General features: G+C 41.9%; 1 protein-coding gene across 1 annotated transcript in view; it reads left to right on the top strand.

Moving 5' to 3' along the window:
• Positions 1 to 17440, top strand: part of cacna1aa (calcium channel, voltage-dependent, P/Q type, alpha 1A subunit, a) — a gene marked incomplete at both ends in the record, with an annotated part of 85352 nt that overhangs the window by 58926 nt on the left and 8986 nt on the right. The window contains 11 exons of the mRNA XM_080044792.1: positions 1335 to 1451; positions 1954 to 2019; positions 2603 to 2700; positions 2931 to 3081; positions 3593 to 3720; positions 5602 to 5698; positions 10807 to 10921; positions 11760 to 11867; positions 13119 to 13222; positions 15122 to 15237; positions 16049 to 16181. Coding sequence (XP_079900918.1) covers positions 1335 to 1451; positions 1954 to 2019; positions 2603 to 2700; positions 2931 to 3081; positions 3593 to 3720; positions 5602 to 5698; positions 10807 to 10921; positions 11760 to 11867; positions 13119 to 13222; positions 15122 to 15237; positions 16049 to 16181 — 1233 coding nt within the window. The remainder of the gene's footprint in view (positions 1 to 1334; positions 1452 to 1953; positions 2020 to 2602; positions 2701 to 2930; positions 3082 to 3592; positions 3721 to 5601; positions 5699 to 10806; positions 10922 to 11759; positions 11868 to 13118; positions 13223 to 15121; positions 15238 to 16048; positions 16182 to 17440) is intronic.

Consider the following 17440-nt stretch of genomic DNA (forward strand, 5'->3'; position numbering starts at 1 on the left):
TTGAGATTAGCAATTCATTGTATGCCCGTACATAGATACATACAAACAGAAACAGACACACACACACACACACACACACACACACACACACACACACACACACACACACACACACACACACACACACACACACACACACACACACACACACACCAACACATATGACATTGACAGGGAGAGTGTTTCCAGTAACAGCGGAGTAAATCCAAGGCTTTGCCCCTAGCAGACAGAACAAGTGATGCATGCTGCCCCTTGCATGTCTTTGGCAGGAGACCTTTATTTTCACAACACACACACACACACACACACACACACACACATTCGTCAATGTAATACATTCTGCATTGTAGATTGAACCTGCATGTGCCTGCTGCCAGTCTCTTTTGAGCACCTCAAGTGTCACTTCAACCCGCGTCAAAAACACTTCAACTGCATCCTTTTGTTCTTTGCTGTGGTACATGGTTGAAGAGCTCTATTCTACCAATTGCAGATACATACATAAGAATTTGTAAATAATTAAACATAAACATTTTTAATCCTTCCTGAATCAATTTTTAGAAAATTTTTGAAAAATGTCTCAGCTCAATTCTAAAACACAGTTTGCAGGCTCATAACAGCACTGCTGGGGCAGAAAATGAATTAAGTTAAATACAGTCACTACACATTCAATGACCTTAGTTGGTCCTTCAGCCACCCTCTGTGACATCACTACAGAAGATCACATGACTTTGGCAGCTTATCTTATTGGATTTTGCATCAGCTGCCATTAGATGTACTGGTTTTGCCTTGAGTTATTGCACATCTGCATGCTGTGGGCTTGATTTTCTGTTAAAATATAGCATATTTTTGCCTTGAGAGAATTAGTGCATTTGGTTGTCTTTCCAAGGAAACGTCCTGAAATCCCTGCACTTTTAACTACTCACCATTCCTACCTCAATTAGTCCTACTACTACGTAACCCAATTGGATGAAACTAGTTAGATTTGGATGATTTCCTTTCCCCCTGTGTTGTTTGGTTTGGTTATGTCTAACTCAATGGATATGAAAAGCTTGTCGGAGCCTTGCTGATTTGCGTTTGCTTTGACTTGTTTGGCTCCTGATTCTTTTGTTTTTTTGAGTTTGAATCTCCCTCAGTTTGAGTTTGACTCTCATTTCCTATGTTTTGGCTGTCTAAGGAAAGTGGTTTGCACACATTGCACCACAACTAACTCTGCTCTTTCCCTTTATTCCAACCCCAAATCCTTCTACCCTTCCCTTCTCTCCCCCCCACCCCCCGCCCCCATCATCCACACACACACACACACACTCTGCGGTTATGTCGGGGCCATACTGTAGAATAATTTCATCAACCTAAGTTTCCTGAGGCTGTTCAGGGCGGCTCGTCTCATCAAGCTACTGAGGCAGGGAGAAACCATCCGCATTTTACTCTGGACCTTCGTGCAGTCTTTCAAGGTTTACACCCAAAAATCATATGCATTTCACATTGGTGAATTTTACACAGAATACACACCTATCCATTGTATGATTAAGGGTAGGAAATTAGCGGGGGTTCAAAAATGCCTGAAATTGCCCTTGAAATTGAATTTGACTGGGGCTTTTAGTCCCCCCAATAGAAAATACTTTTTTGGGGGATGTTAATTGGGTATTGATATGCCAAAATGGACAGCTAAGCAACTCTTTCAGTGCGGTTGGCGTTCCATTTCATTCTTAGTGGTCTTAAATGTATCTTAGAGAACCCTGGCGTTAGGTTAAACTTGTAGAGGAAACATGGTATTTCTCAACATTTGATAAAATTCCCCTGGAAATTCTCCAAAATGCCCCTGAAATATATTTAATAGGGCCAACAACAAAATAAAAAAGTTAATTTCCTACCCTGATGTGTATGTAGATAAGTGATGACCGGGTTGCATTGTCATACAGCACAGTGCACTCAAATGAATGTGTCTCTCCTCAGGCGCTGCCTTATGTCTGCCTCCTCATTGCCATGCTGTTCTTCATCTATGCCATCATTGGGATGCAGGTGGGTGAGGGTTTCAGCCTAAGAATGTCTCTATAGTGCTTTTGGAATACAGTAACTATATTAGATAGGATCGTTACGAGGAAGAAGAGGAGGAGGAGGAGGAGGTGGATAAACCGAATGAGGGATGACGATAACGGTCTTAAGGGTTTGGTGCATAATGGGAGGAGGAGAGTCATTTTGGAAGTGGTGGCTATGGGGCTGTGTTCAGTGAAGGTTTGAGAGTGTTGTCTTAAAGGTGGAGTCAGAGATTCTGGAGATTGCTTGTTGTCAAAATCAGTGAATATATCCTCACGATCTGATACCTGTCCATCATGTGCGCTGTTAATACACAGCCTAGACTCTGCAAACGGGTATGTAAACAACGGCTATGTAAAAAAATGGGGCCCATTGAGCTAGTAGCATGCCCGTTTATATAGCCTAGGCTGTGTATTAACTGGGTATTTTTTTTTCAGCGCACCAAAAGCTTTCTCCAGAATATCTGACTCCACCTTTAAAGCCCTGCTTTGGTGACAGAGAAGGCGAGAAAGGCAATTAATGAACAACCTCTGTCTGTTTATTTTAACACTATTTTTGTATTCAACAGCTGTTTGGGAATATTGCAATAGAAGAGGGAGGGGATAGTGCCATCAACGAGCACAACAACTTCAGGACTTTCGTTATGGCTCTCATGCTTCTCTTCAGGTGTGTGTGTGTGTGTGTGTGTGTGTGTGTGTGTGTGTGTGTGTGTGTGTGTGTGTGTGTGTGTGTGTGTGTGTGTGAACCTGTTTGTCTGCTTGAATCAGTAAACACACAATGTTTGTTTGCTTAATTTGCTAAAAGATATAGTTTTCTAAAAACCAAATGATTCTTTTTTAAATCCGAAACCTACTGTTTTGACCGACTTTACAATCCAAATTCTCCATAAACTTTAGAAGTGCAACTGGAGAGGCGTGGCATGAGATCATGCTGGCGTGTCTGGGGGGTAAGGAATGTGACATACTCGCAGGGAATCCAGAGCCGGAGTGTGGCAGCCAGGTGGCCTACCTCTACTTTGTCTCCTTCATCTTCTTCTGTTCATTCTTGGTAAGTTTGTAATTCATAATACCACATAATCCAACACCCTGAGCACCATTGCCCCCATTTAATGATGAAGAGCCATTCAGAAAGCATGAATCTATCAGTTCTCGATTAAATTTTGCATACAAGGAAACACGCTGCAGCCATTAGATTTGATTGAAACTTACGTATATGTATATAGCAAAATGCTGCCTAGAAATATTGCCTTTTCATGAGAAAGTCCTGCATCCAGATGGGAAAGTCTCACTCTTATTTTGTCTTTAATCTGAACAAAGACAAAGAAATGACCAGATATGCCCTTCCCTAAAGTTCTTAGTTGCAGTTTGAAGAGTTAATTAGTCATAGGCAACATATTTCTGGTGCTGTTCGGATGAGTGGCTCTATCCGTCAGAACAGATGTTTAACTTTTCTACTTGTTTGTTTGTGTGTGTGTTGTGTGTGTGTGTGTGTGTGTGTGAGTGCGTGCGTGTGTGTGTGTGTGTGTGTGTTTGCGTGTGTTTATGTGTGCACATTTTAGATGCTGAATCTGTTTGTTGCCGTCATCATGGACAACTTTGAGTACCTGACTAGAGATTCGTCCATATTGGGACCTCACCACTTGGATGAGTATGTCAGGATATGGGCCGAGTATGATCCTGCTGCCTGGTGAGTGGTGATGTGCATGCACTCAGGTGCACGTGCACATGCGCACAAACACATACACACACACACACCCACACACACACATGAATTGATGAAATGACTGAATTAAGGAAGAGTTTATTTTTGTGTCATGACACAAGTGGCGATACACGGGACTTCAAGACACTGATATAATACAACACAAAAAAGTGTAGTGCATACACATTCCCAACAATACACTATTTGTAATATTATACATACGTCAATGGATAGACAAACTAAATATATAGTGACACCTTTCTCTTAGCCCACACCTTTTCAATATAGTCAGCAATTGAATGTGTTCTATTTTCAAATAGCCAAGCTAACGTATCTGTGTCCCCATTATAATTGAACATTTTAACATCGACTTGCTTGATTTTCATTTCAATTGCCAGGCCTTGCAACTGATATGGTGCACCTTTTATGATAAGCTAATTACTGAGTAAAAACAAAAGTTATATCCATAAATGTTGCACATTCCTGGTTGTGTATGGATCAGTCATCCACATAGAACTACAGAGATATTAATTAAGTGTTGTTTTGATATGCATGTTCATACAAAGCAAGGCCCAAGCAATGAAATCAGTTACTTCTCAACAACGTTTTTTTTAATGAGCAAAACATCCTTCAAAGCGTTCTATATGGTACAAATTGAGTGACAAGTTTCAACTGGTTAATAGAGCATAGACTTGTATTGAAAGAGCTGCAAGGGGGGCTGTAAGGGATTGGAGTATAACCACCTCAGGCATCTGGTTATCTCTCATGCCGTACAACCCCTCCTCCCCTCTCCTCTTTTCCTCTTTTCAAACTGTCCCGAAATATCTCCCAACCTTTCCTAAACGTTTTCCCTCTTCTGGAATCTGCATACTGCTATAAAAAAAACTGTTCGATGTGGCAACGTCTACAATCCAACTAAAGCTCCCCTGTTCAACTCTGTAGTCTAAATGTCTAACTGTAGACATGCTACGTTTCCATGGTTTCTGTATTCCAGTGCCTGTGTGTTGACCCCATTGCTGTCCTGTTGACTGCGCATATACAGAGCCCGAAACAGACAAGTGCTAAAGAAATGGAAAGAAAGAAAAAAATAAGACAATGGAAGGCATGATAAAAAAAAATAGATTAAAGATGGAATTTAGGAAGAAAATGGCAATTGGGAAAAATCAAAGAGATATTTAAATTGTTGATTGCAGGATAAACTCAACCATACGGTTGAATACCTTTTTTAGAAATCCAAAAATCATTTTTTTTTAATTAAAACGTACAGTAAATAATGTTATCTGTGTTTCCCTAAGCTAAGCTAATATGTTATTTTTAAGCCCTATATCACATGGACAGAAACAATGGACAGCCAACAAATAAACATGCCTGACATGAACACATATTTAAAAGGGAGGGGATCCGCACAGCACACACACGGCTATTAAACATTCAGCTGTTTACCAAGCACAGGCTGTTTGCAATTCCTTAATTACACACATGCAGTGAGGGGTTGGACTGGAGAATGTAAGGAAAGGGCTGAGTAACTGAGGGGCACAGATTAAGCTAGAGGAAAAACCATCTGAATCAAAAGAGGACGATTTAATGTTAAACATGGTCCTCATGCCATTACAGTTTAACAGTGAGTGGCATGCAGTGAAGTGCGTAGAAAGTATGTTCAGTTTGTATAGGTGCATTTAAGTGTAGATGTGTCTACAGAGTCTGTTACAGTAGCCATATTGTAAAGTCATTTCAGATACTGTGTACTTGTCAATCTTTTGCTCTTCCTCCCAATGTTCTCTCTTCTTCCTGGAGGTGTGTGACTGTGTGTGTTTTTTTCCTGTGTGTACTCGTGTGTTTCTTAACCCCCCTGTATTCTTCTTGCAGCGGGCGCATTCATTATAAGGACATGTACAGTTTATTACGAGTAATCGACCCGCCTCTCGGCTTAGGCAAGAAATGCCCCCATAGGGTGGCCTGCAAGGTTTGACTTCCATTCAAACAAAATATCTCAATCACACTTGCTAGCCACAGCATCCAGGAATGGATTGAATGCCGCTTTTGTTTTTTGTTTTTTAATTTTCCTTTTTTCCCTTTTCCACCATTATGGTCTTGCATTCTGAATTGCTGAGAGAATGTGCGGGACAATGCAGACACCCAGAGACGCATGTGTAATGCACTTATTGACATGGGGAAAAAAATCCACATTAAATCCTACAACATTGTTGAAATAATTTTTGTTATTGTTTTTTTTTGTTTTTTTTAATACTCTTACTTTTGCCTGCTGTGGAGCCATGGCTAGAATGTAGCAAGCTACGGTTGTTCACTGTAGTGTTGCATTGTTCTTGGTATTTTTGGGGGTTGGGAGAAAGACAGAAACTGCATTGACACCCCTTCATCTTCCTCCCCATCTCTCCTCGTCAGAGCAGGAGCGGCTTGGCGCCTGCTGTCAAGCTCTGCCCTGCTCTGCTGTGCAAACACACACACGGACACACACACACACACACATACACACACACACACACCTATGTCCTCGCACAGAATTGTCTCCTGATACTACAAGAGAACATTTACAGCACTTCTCAAATTCCAATCCCAACCGTCCACCTGTTGTCTGCCTTCCCTTGTCTGACATTTACTTTTTTGGACCAGACAAACTCTAAGAGAGCACAAGCAGCCTATAGAAAAGCCACAGGCCACAGAATCTTGCTATCAGCCCAATAACCTTGTCTCTCTGTTGTTTTGTTCTTTTACTTTGTTTTGTTCTCTCTCTCTCTCTCTCCCCCCTTTCTCTCTCAATCTCTGTGACACGGCGATCCGCTTCTCTCTCTTTTGAACTCTATCCTCTAATCAATCATTCCTCTCAATCTCTCTATTATTTCCACTTTTCTCTCTCTTCCTCTCTCTCTCTCTCTCTCTCCCTGTTTTTGTGCTCTTCTTTTTTTATCGCGGGGTGGTGTGGCACTGGCCCCATGTTGCAGTGGCAGGATCAGTTGCAGGGAAATGTATGACATGCTGAGGCACATGAGTCCTCCGCTAGGCCTGGGGAAGAGGTGTCCAGCACGGGTGGCCTACAAGGTCAGAAAGGAACTCCCATCTTCACCCAAGTCTCCTATGGGGGTCGGGGTCGGGGTCGGGGGGTCCAGGAGGGAGGGGCCACGGTTTTTAGCGCTCAACGTGGTGTAAAACTTTAGTGTCGTCGCTGTTTCTTTGGTTGTGTTTATCATTATTTTTATTTTTTTCGGGTGGACCGGTCGGTGTTGTGGCGTTGTGTGGTGGTGTGAGATTTTTTTTGCGGGTGGAGGTAGCACTAGCAAGACAAAGGAGGGTGAAAGGTTAGGCAGGGTGGGGGGGGGGGGAGGGTGTATCCACAGGAGGGGACGAAAAGAGGGACCTTCTCAGCTCGTTTGCGCCGCGTACGACCGAAACACAAGCTATAGCTTCCGCAACCATGCAAAACACATGCACATTACGATCAGTAATGTCATACTATTCTTCAAGTACAGTGACAGTAGTAAGGGTATTTATGAATGCAATTATCTAAAGTGGTTACAAGGAACTTTCAGTTTGTGTTAATCCTAGCGGCCCCTTTGGACAAAATTGGTAGTGTTTTTACGATGCCAGCTGTTGTTTCTGGGTGAGCGTACCCAGACAAAGGCATTAATACACTGCACTGGTGGTCTCGTTTGCTGTTCCATGAGATGTGACATGTGATTTATGATCATCAGAGGAGAAATTAGACTGTTTCAGAAATATTTAAAAGTTCCTCGTAGCTACTTTAAACGTCTAAGCATGACAACCTAAGATATAGATTAATTAGCTTTCAAAACATGTGGACATTGACACACACACACACACACACCGTTTCACAGAATAGCATTGCGTGTGCAGCAGGGCTTGGAAGGTCCGCTAGACTTGATGTCCTCCGACTCGCTCCGTTCTGTGGATGGGGCAGACACGCACACAAACACACACACACGGGATGGAGAATGTTAACCTACACATAGAAATTATCTGTTTATTTCTAATGGTAGAGAGAGCAGAAGGGCTTGTTTCAGTGATGTGTGTTTCTCCGAGAGCCTCAGGTCGCCATACGGAAGCAGTTATTTTTTGCTTTTCCCCTTCATGTAGCAGCTCCAAGCTCCCCCCCACACACACACACAAGCAGCCTTTTTCTATCTGCGAGTTCAATCTGCTCCTTGTCCTTTGGTTCTTCTGTCGTCAATGCAGTTCTATTCTGTTTCCAGCCCCCCCTCATCTCTGCATATTGCCCCCCTACCCTCCCCTCCCCTCCCCCACACATATACACCCCCCCCCCCCCCCTCACCTGCCTTCTGCATGGCCGAATATCACCACCATCACCCACCCCGGCGCGCAGACTAAACTAATCCAACCCCTTGTAAATAGAAAAATTCTCAATGATCAAAACAAATGTGCCTGTACCTTTAAAAATGTGATAGTCTCACAAAACATCATTGGCAGATCACTGTGAGCCTCAGGGGGCAGCCGGCCCAGCAGCCTGTAGGCACAGGAGATCGCTCCATTGCTAACCACCATCGCTTTACCCAACTCTCCCTCCTCCCTCTTCTCCAGCAGACCTGTGGCAAATTATACTGACATTTGATAGTATGTAGGATTCCATATAGATGGAGGCTTTAATATGACTGCATGTATTAAGGAGAATGCCATCTAAGGAAGGTATACCAAACCTTAATTTTCATAGGAATTTACAATCTATGGTTGTTGTCCTATAAAAAAATCTCCATCTATGGTCTCCCCTTTATTACACTAATGAGAAGAAGAAAAAATAAATCGACCTATGTGTATGTATTATTTGACCCAGGTTTTTAAGCCTCTATCTCTGTCTCTTCAATCATGTTTTTATTTTGGCCTCCAACCTAACATTAGATACTCTCTTTCTCTCTCTCTTTTTTATCCTCAAACATTTCCCCCTAAGACTCAATCCCCTCCTCAACAACCTAACATGCATCACATGCATGGTTTCGGCAATACTTCTCTGACATTATTCAAGGTGCTGTGTGTAGAATTTTTGGGCATTTGTCAGAACAGACTTGGTATAAATGGAATATAATATGTATGAGTATATTTTCATTAGTGTATACTTGTCTAAAAATAAAAGTAGTCTTTTCTATTATTTCCCTAGAATGAGCCTTTTATATCTACAGTACATACAAGCTTTTGCAGTGCCATGTTTCTACAGTAAAGTAGGACAGAATGGACAAACTTATGGCCTTACGCGTTTTTATATATATCAGGTGTCCTGGGAAATGCACCTGTTTGAAGAAGAGGAAGAAGAAGAAGAAGTACTATAGATTAAATAACTCGATACATCTTTACTTCAACACTTGATATTGTGGACTGGTGGATGATGCCATCTTTAGTGACTGGCTTATTCTCCTTGTAGGCCACCGTAGATTCTCTTATTATTGGTAAGGGAAGGGTTACCACTTGATACCACTAAATATGCCAATATTACACACTGCACCTTTAATCTGCTCCTTGATAGTCGTTACTGTAAAAGAGGGTCGCCGTATCTGCCTTACCCTCCCGTACCACTTTCTCAAAGCTCTATCTATGCCAATGAGAAAAAAAAATCCAAACTTCCCTTTTGACCATCCACAGAACAATGACCCCCTCTAGCTGCACCGTTAATAACCTATGATCTTCTCTGTCCCAAAGAGAGACAGTAGAGCCCTCAGGCAGGACCGCTTTCTTACTGACACAGCAAACTATGTCTGGTGATCTTTGCCTCATTTTGTCTATTTTTGGTCACTTTTCTCTGACCATGCTCCAGCTCATAACCTATTAACCTGTTGGTTTTTATTTCTCTATCTTATCTGTCCCTTAAGCTTACATCCTTCTGTCATAATACTACATATACCTTATGTTCACCCGAACAATCATTTTGCATCCAGGCACCAAACCAACACTTAAATAGCGGCCATTTTGTTTTTGTTTCCTTCTTCTTTCTTTTTCCACAGAATGCTGCTCTCTCTCTCTCTCTCACCTATTTGCCATCTAATTATGTGCCCATTTTTCAAGCATTAGACATCAGATGACTAGCACTAGAGCTCGTTGTTATATATCATTTCAGCCTAGCCCCATTCTCTACAAATTGCCTTATCCCGTCCAATAACAGCCACGTTAAGACAACTCACAAACTCATTTTAATGCCGCCAACAGAGGATGCTTTCTGTGTACGGCTGCGCAGCTGCTTGTCCTGTGAGGCATATTGCGTGTGCATCGCATGGTTGCATGCGGGTGGGATGTGCAAGAATGCCTTGGGGAAATAGAGTTTTAGTTGGATGTGTTTAATCGGGATGTTGAGGGAGGCATGATATGCTGCATGTCTGGGTTGTCGCCGTCTTCTGCCACCAAACGCATACAAACGTCACTCTGTCACATGTGACTTTGTGTGTGTGTGTCTTTGTATTGTCTGTTTCAATTATAAACCAACAAGGCCTATAACGGATGAAACCAATAAACAAACACCAAAGTGTCTCCCCTTCCTTATACTGGTTCCTTGGTTGTTTATTGGCTTATCATCCGGGCTCTGTTGGTGTCACTGTGAACCTCCAAACCCCTAGGGGGAGCTCTTGGTAATAGTAGCTGCTACTCAGGCTGTACTCCTGTTTCTTTATTTAGTGCAGCAAATTCCCAGTTGGACCAACCTGTGAGGTCTTTTGAATGTCAAGAAAACATACGTAGATAATGTTACGGTTAAGAGATACATGAATATAAGTCGAGGGACAAGATCTGTCAAAATTGTGTTCATTGAATACTTATATGCACTCACAGGTTCTTTCATATCACAACATTCTTAAAAAAGTCTCCGAATCCCTATAAAAAAGAACAAGTTATCACAGCAACACTAAAAATCCTAATTTGACCAAGAGACGGAGCCTGCTATGCACATCTCCTAGGAATAACCCTCCTTACCCAAACTGCTCCCTTCTCCCCCCTCCCCTCTTCCTGCCACTGACTCCCCCTTGTCACCTGGAGGTTCCACACATGTCAACCCCGCTTACTTCACCATTTCTTACTCCTCAACCCGGTTTGGCTCTCCCACAGAGACTGCTGCGTATGGATCTGCCCGTTGCAGACGACAACTCGGTCCACTTCAACTCCACCCTCATGGCCTTGATCCGCACAGCACTGGACATCAAGATCGCCAAGGGCGCGGAAGGTTCGGAATCCTTCTTGCCTCCTTTCGATATCGATTTTTCACTTGCTTCCTTTCTCCTCTTTCTCTTATTGCAGTGGTGTCCGCTATTTATGTGCTGAATTCACCCAGAAAACCTTCAGCTCTTCCTGATGCTTCTCCCATTGTAGCTCAAGTACAATGATTTCCTGTGTGTATTATACCATGTTGCTATAGGCTGAGGTTGTGAGGTTGAGATCCTGTGGAATCGAGGTTCTGTCACTTAAAGGTGCAGTGTTTGGAATTGATTTGCCTTTTTCAGGACCGACTCGGTAGAAATGGAATGAAATATTTATGTATGTTTTCATTATTAGTGTGTACTTGCTTGAAAGTAAAAGTTGTTTTTTTCTTTTTTATCCTTAGAAGGAGCCTTTTATATCTAGTAACTAACTTATTTTAAGTAACTTAAGGCCACTGTAGCTTCTGTAAATATTCCAAAGAGAGGGGTCACCAAGGGAGCGTTGCAATCTAGAACTTTCACCACTAGATGCCACTAAATATGCCAACAATAGACAATGCACCTTTAAAAACTAAATTGCCTGGTCACAGTTGTCAGAGCAGTTCTGATGTGATCACATATATTACTATGATCTTAATAACATTGAATTTCTTCCGTTTGTCTCTTTTTTTGTCTGTCCTCTATCCTCTACCTTTTTCTTATCAATCTGAATGGGTGCATACGTTTTTTGTGTGTACATTTCCGTGTCCGCACGTGTATGTGTCTGAATGGATGTGTATCTACATTATCTATATTATCCTATATTATGTGTGTGCATATCTGTACACGTGTGGCATGCGCATGTTTGTCGAATCTGCCTAATAGGTGGTGTTGACAAGCACCAGATGGACGCGGAGCTGAGGAAGGAGATGATGGCAATCTGGCCCAATCTCTCCCAGAAGACTCTGGATTTGCTGGTTACGCCGCACAAGTGTAAGTTGCAGAGTGTGGGTGCGGGCGCAGTCAATGTGGCTTTGGATCGGCGCCACCCTGTGCCACCCAGTGCTCCAACCTTTATGTTATTCTCTTCACACCACCTTGAAGGACCGCTTCTCTCAGCCAGTCTCTCTCGCTGCTGCACCCTCTGATACGGCTGGCACATCACTCCACACACACACACACACACATCCACAGTCAGCCACCATACCTGAACTCTACAAAGACATCAATATGAGAACAGGTAGACAATCCAACAGAGGTACTGACGAATCACACCCTGGACGTTTGACTAGTCGTCTTCAACAGGGGGGACTGCAACCCCTAGGACGTCAATGGAGATACTGTAAGGGGTAATAGGCAATAATAAGCTACTTTTTGCAAAAACTAGACCAACATGATGTGTCTAACGTTAGCCGAAGACCCCTGCATAAGATGCAAAACTGCTACACACATACACACATAAAACTGCTGTCTAGTGACCACATTCACCAGAATAGTCACACACACAAAACCCCAACTCACTTCACCTCACTGTGCCTGAGATCAGAGGGTGCCTTACTATAGATCAACTCTCTATAGACGTCTTTTCACTTCAGGGGCAGTCAGCTGTGCACACTAAATGACTTGCGGTGCTTGATAGAAAATACTGTACATTTGGGTTTTTACACTGAGAACAAATGCACGGGTGCCATCGCACTAGTTGCATACGGCAGTAAATGTTTCAGTTTGTGAAAATGCATGATATTTGCTATCAAATAGCTTGGAGCTATACGGAATGTATTATGTATTCAGCATTGCATTTGCAACCAAGTCCAAATAAGTCTTTTAACAGTCTCAATCAAATCGTGTATTTTGTTTTATTTCTGGCAATCACATGATTGCAGATTCCTGGTGTGACTGCATTTTGTTTGGACTATATCACAATGAGAGGCTTTTTATAAACTAGATTTTACCTTTGACATATAAATATGCTATATAGAGTTAAACTAAAGTAAAAAATTAAAAAGGAAAGTAAAAAAATAAAATAATAATAATCTGTCTGTGAAAAGACTATGTGCTCAATGTTCATGTGTGTGTGTTTGTGTGTGTTTGTGTGTGTATGTGTGTGTATATGTGTGTGTCTGTGAGAGAATGCAAGTGTGTTTCTCTGTTTGTGTGCATGCCTCACCCCTTTCTCCCATTCCTTGCGATCAGGGTCCATACCAAAAGGGTCTAATCTTGCAGGGTAACTTGTCATTCTTTCAGCAGCGACAGACCTGACGGTTGGGAAAATTTACGCTGCCATGATGATCATGGAGTACTACCGGCAGAGCAAGATCAAGCGCTCACAGGCTCTACGCGATGAGCAGGTACTTCTATCTCAAGGAGAATAACACTCAGTCTGCATCCGACCCTTTAAAGTCAAAGGCAGACTGACTCACCGAAATCAAGGCTGCTGGGCTGAAGTCACATTCATATAAGCCTGGGCTGTGGCAACATACTGTATGTCAAGATCCAGGGAAGAGTCCTCATTCACTCACCTTAAAGGGACAGTCCACTATTTTCCAAAGTGTGGTTGTACAAGGTACATATGCATAGTTAGTTACCTTATGGAGATGATGATCAGTGCAGTCATTTTAAGGAGTTTGGGAGAGCCGACTCAGTAGCAGAATTTAGCATTGTACTGTTGCAGAGGGGATCACTAGAAAAAAAATGTTCTCCATATTAATGCTTAAAAAAACTTTAAAAATAAATATCCGTTCAATTGTTCATTAAGTGTTGGATTTTTTCTATTGCTGATTTGCAGACTGATACGCTTCACTGCACTGGCGCAAGTTGGCGTAGTAATACACGGCCGCACTACGTAAAAAGTAGTACAAAGAATTGCACTTTAAATATTATTTAATAATTATTTTTAGTTAAGCATTTATATACGTGGCGAAAAAGCATTCTTAGGCTGGCCCCATCTGCAACTGTTCAATGCTGACGTCTTCTCCCCCAAACCCCTTACCAATGACTAAAAGTACCTCATACCCCACTTAAAAAAATACTGAACTATCCCTTTAAATGGGCTTGCAGGGTAGGAGCATAATAACATAATGGTCCAATGCTACTGCCTATCTCCTACACGCAATGCCTCTAACTGCATAAACATTGCTGCCACCTGCTGGGGACAATTTGTAATTTATTGCTTTTGCAGAAATTGTAGCATTGGCATCATGCAGGAATAAAACAAACAAATTGATTCATGAGTAGAAATACCCTTCTCACAAAATTTTAAATGCTAATTTATTGGATGACTTAAACCGTTGTGTTGCATCATTTGGCCGATTCTATGCCATGTGACTGTTTGAGACACACATGATGGATTGGTGTAAAGCAGGTGTTGTCACAGCCCCTAAGGTGCCCACGCCTCAACAGCATGGGAACATTCAAAATGGCCCCTCTTGCTGAGCTCGATTCTTTCCTGTGTCGATTGCTTGTAAAGATACCTCCTTACTCTCCATCACCCATGCTTGTTGATCCCTTAGACGGTTAGATTTGCATTGTGTTATTGATGCGGCAGACTCTACTGTTCAGGATATCCCTTGTCAGAGGAGGGGACTCTTTCAAGAGTTGACCACCGTCCAAATAAATTTTAGTGTATTTACTTAGATGATATCCTATCAGAGCTGAATTGCAATGATCCTTAACAAACTTTTGGAGAACTGCATGCTTCTTAAGACCCTCATCAATCAAGGTGTTTAATTGCACATGTTACGGCCCCTAATATTCTGCTCCCCTCTCTCATCAATTCCAGTTCCACTGCTGTAGAAAACATGTTACGTTTATTTGAGTGCAAATGTTTTTTTAAGGTTTTTTTAATCAACACATGTAGTATACAGTATTGCCGTCATCAGATGAACCCCAGAATGTTACTGATCATTCGCTTTGATCTCATATTGCACTTCCTTACTGGATCTTAACATGCACTGTAATTGGTTTGATTTTCTGGACCTGAATGCCACACAAGGTTGCCAGATCCCAGAGTCCACCCATCTCTCTCTCCTTCTAGCTGTTTGGCATCAGTTTCTCAAGACTCCAGTTCCCCCCACCCCCTTCCCCTTCAACTATACCTTTTGCCTTGCCTCGCTTCAGCCGAACAGCCCCCCCCCCCCCTCTCCCTCTCTCGACAACATCCCCTCTGTTCCTGCTCTGCCCGTTTTCCTTCCATTTCCCTGTCAGTCTGCCTGATAGCTGGCGACGGCCATGTTGTATATCTCACACAGAATCGAACGCCATTACTGTTTCAGCGCGTGGAGCCACCTACCCCTACCCAGGACGGGGGTCCGGGACTTAATAACGCCCTCCCTCCGCCCGAGACAACAGAGACCGTCAACAGCCTGTGAGTTGGATGTCGTCGTTGGCATGTTTTTTGCTTTACAGAGAGGTGGTTGGTTCAGGGTCAGTTCCCATGGTCATAAAATTCCTGGAAAAGTTATGAAATAAAAAAAATAAAACAATGTTTTCCAGGCCTGGAAATGGTTTGGAATTAACTGATTTCTGGGGATTTTTTTTTTTTTTTTACAGCAATTTGTTAGTGTTTAAAATATGTTCATGTACAAACTCTTAAACATGTCTCACGTTATTCAAAACAATTCCTTGAATTTCTATTATGTAAGATCTAATGCTGTGCAGCCTGCAAGTGAGTACATTTACCAAACTAACACTTAGATGTTTGCTTAAAGGTGCTCCGAGGAACTTTCAGTCTGTGTTATTTTTGCACCCCCTTTGGACAAAAGTGGTAGTGTTTTTACTACGCCATGCAGTAGTTCCTGGGTGAGCGTAACCATGACAAAGGCATTAAGAAAAACTATATAAAAATAGCATTCTTTGCACTGATGGTCTCATTTGCTGTTAAATATAATTTATGTTGATCATAGGAACAATTTGACTGTTTCAGGGTCACTTAAAAGTTCCTCGTAGCACTTTTAACTGATAAGATGCCTGTAAAGTTTGTGAGTCTCAATATTGAGCCATATTGCTAAAGAGGCCAACCTACTTTAAGCTACTTTAAATAAGGTTATGGAAATTGGGTAAAATGTCATGGGAAAGTTTGGAAAAGTCATTGGTAAAGATGTGTGGAAACCCCGTTGTTTCAAAGCAGAGCCGGTAAGGAAGATTTGTGTCTGTAACGTGTGTGTGGTGTGTCCTAGGCCGGTGGAAGGGGGGATCCCGCAGAGCCATTCGTGGGTGACACCTCGTGCTCAGGAGATGAGCCAGAAGGCCGGCAGCTGGAGTCCTGAGGGACAACTGGAGGGTAGCCTGGGAAGCATGTCCAACTCTCAGGTAGAAAGCTCAGAAATACACACATACACACACTGAGTTTGTGTGAGCAAGTATTCAAAAAAACTCCAACCATTCAGCATTTGTTTTTACTCTCATGTCATCCCTGCCAAACAAACTACCAAAGAAGCACTGAGGACACTAAAATGTCTAAATAATTTCCATGCAGTTACAGCTTGCAAATCAATATCCGTTGAATGCAGTGCCCCCCTTTCCCATACTAACCCCTCAAGGCATAAGGATGTAGTAAAGTAAAACACATACAGCAAACTATTGTTGGCAAGGGCATTACCTGACGATACAAGATATTGGGTTCACGATAACGATATTCTACACAGATATTTAGAAAACTTCAATGAGGAAATATATGACTAGAACAATATCCGTTTATTTTGAAAGTCAGTCACAAAATGTAAAACAATGGAGGTCTATTTAGTAATGTGATTCTAACTCTTATTTGAAGCTGTCTGTGACCTAACTGAACTCCTCAAGTGAAAATCTCAATTAAATTAAAAACAGTATAAATAACAATAACAAAATAAAGCATTTAGATTTTCATTTTTGCAGTGCAAACAAACTATAATCAGAGAAGTATACAACTCAAAGTGCAAACAGAGACTGAGTGTTGTTTGGCCTTAAAGTGTTTTTTTCTTCACAGACGCGGTTGATTTGAGTAGAGTTGTGGTGGCTTTGTAGGGGACTTTGCATATAGCCTGTGCCTCGTTGCCTTTATTAATTCAATTGTGTAGGTCATTTTCATTTCCTGCAATCTCTCTTACCTCAATTCTTCAGTTAGCATGGACTTATACCATACCTGATCTTGCCTCTGTCATCATGCTGTTACAGTTAACATCTCTCCTTGAGGGCCCTGACGGCTCTCTGCATCAATGGGCCATGTAACTATGTAGCCTCTTCTCCATATCAATCCAATTTGAATGATAAGTCACAGTTAGGTAGATACATCGCAAATCAAATCATAAAACACAAACAATAAAAGGTTATTCTCTTCTTTTTTTCTTCTTTTACACTTACGGTACTTGATGAAATATCCGGCAATCCATCTCAGATACTGATTGAAATTCAAAGAAACCTAAACGGAGGTGTTGCTAAAAAAGATAAGGCCAAACCAGCCATCAGACTTAACTCCACTTCCCATGGTACACTTCAAACTAAAGGCAATTTGGCATATTTGTGTGAGAAATATTGCATGGTTGAATTTGATTTGTTACCTGCAGTGTCTGATAAATAGCCCTAACAAAGTT

Source organism: Ammodytes marinus (assembly GCF_949987685.1).
Source record: "Ammodytes marinus genome assembly, chromosome: 16".
Taxonomy (NCBI): Eukaryota; Metazoa; Chordata; class Actinopteri; order Uranoscopiformes; family Ammodytidae; genus Ammodytes; species Ammodytes marinus.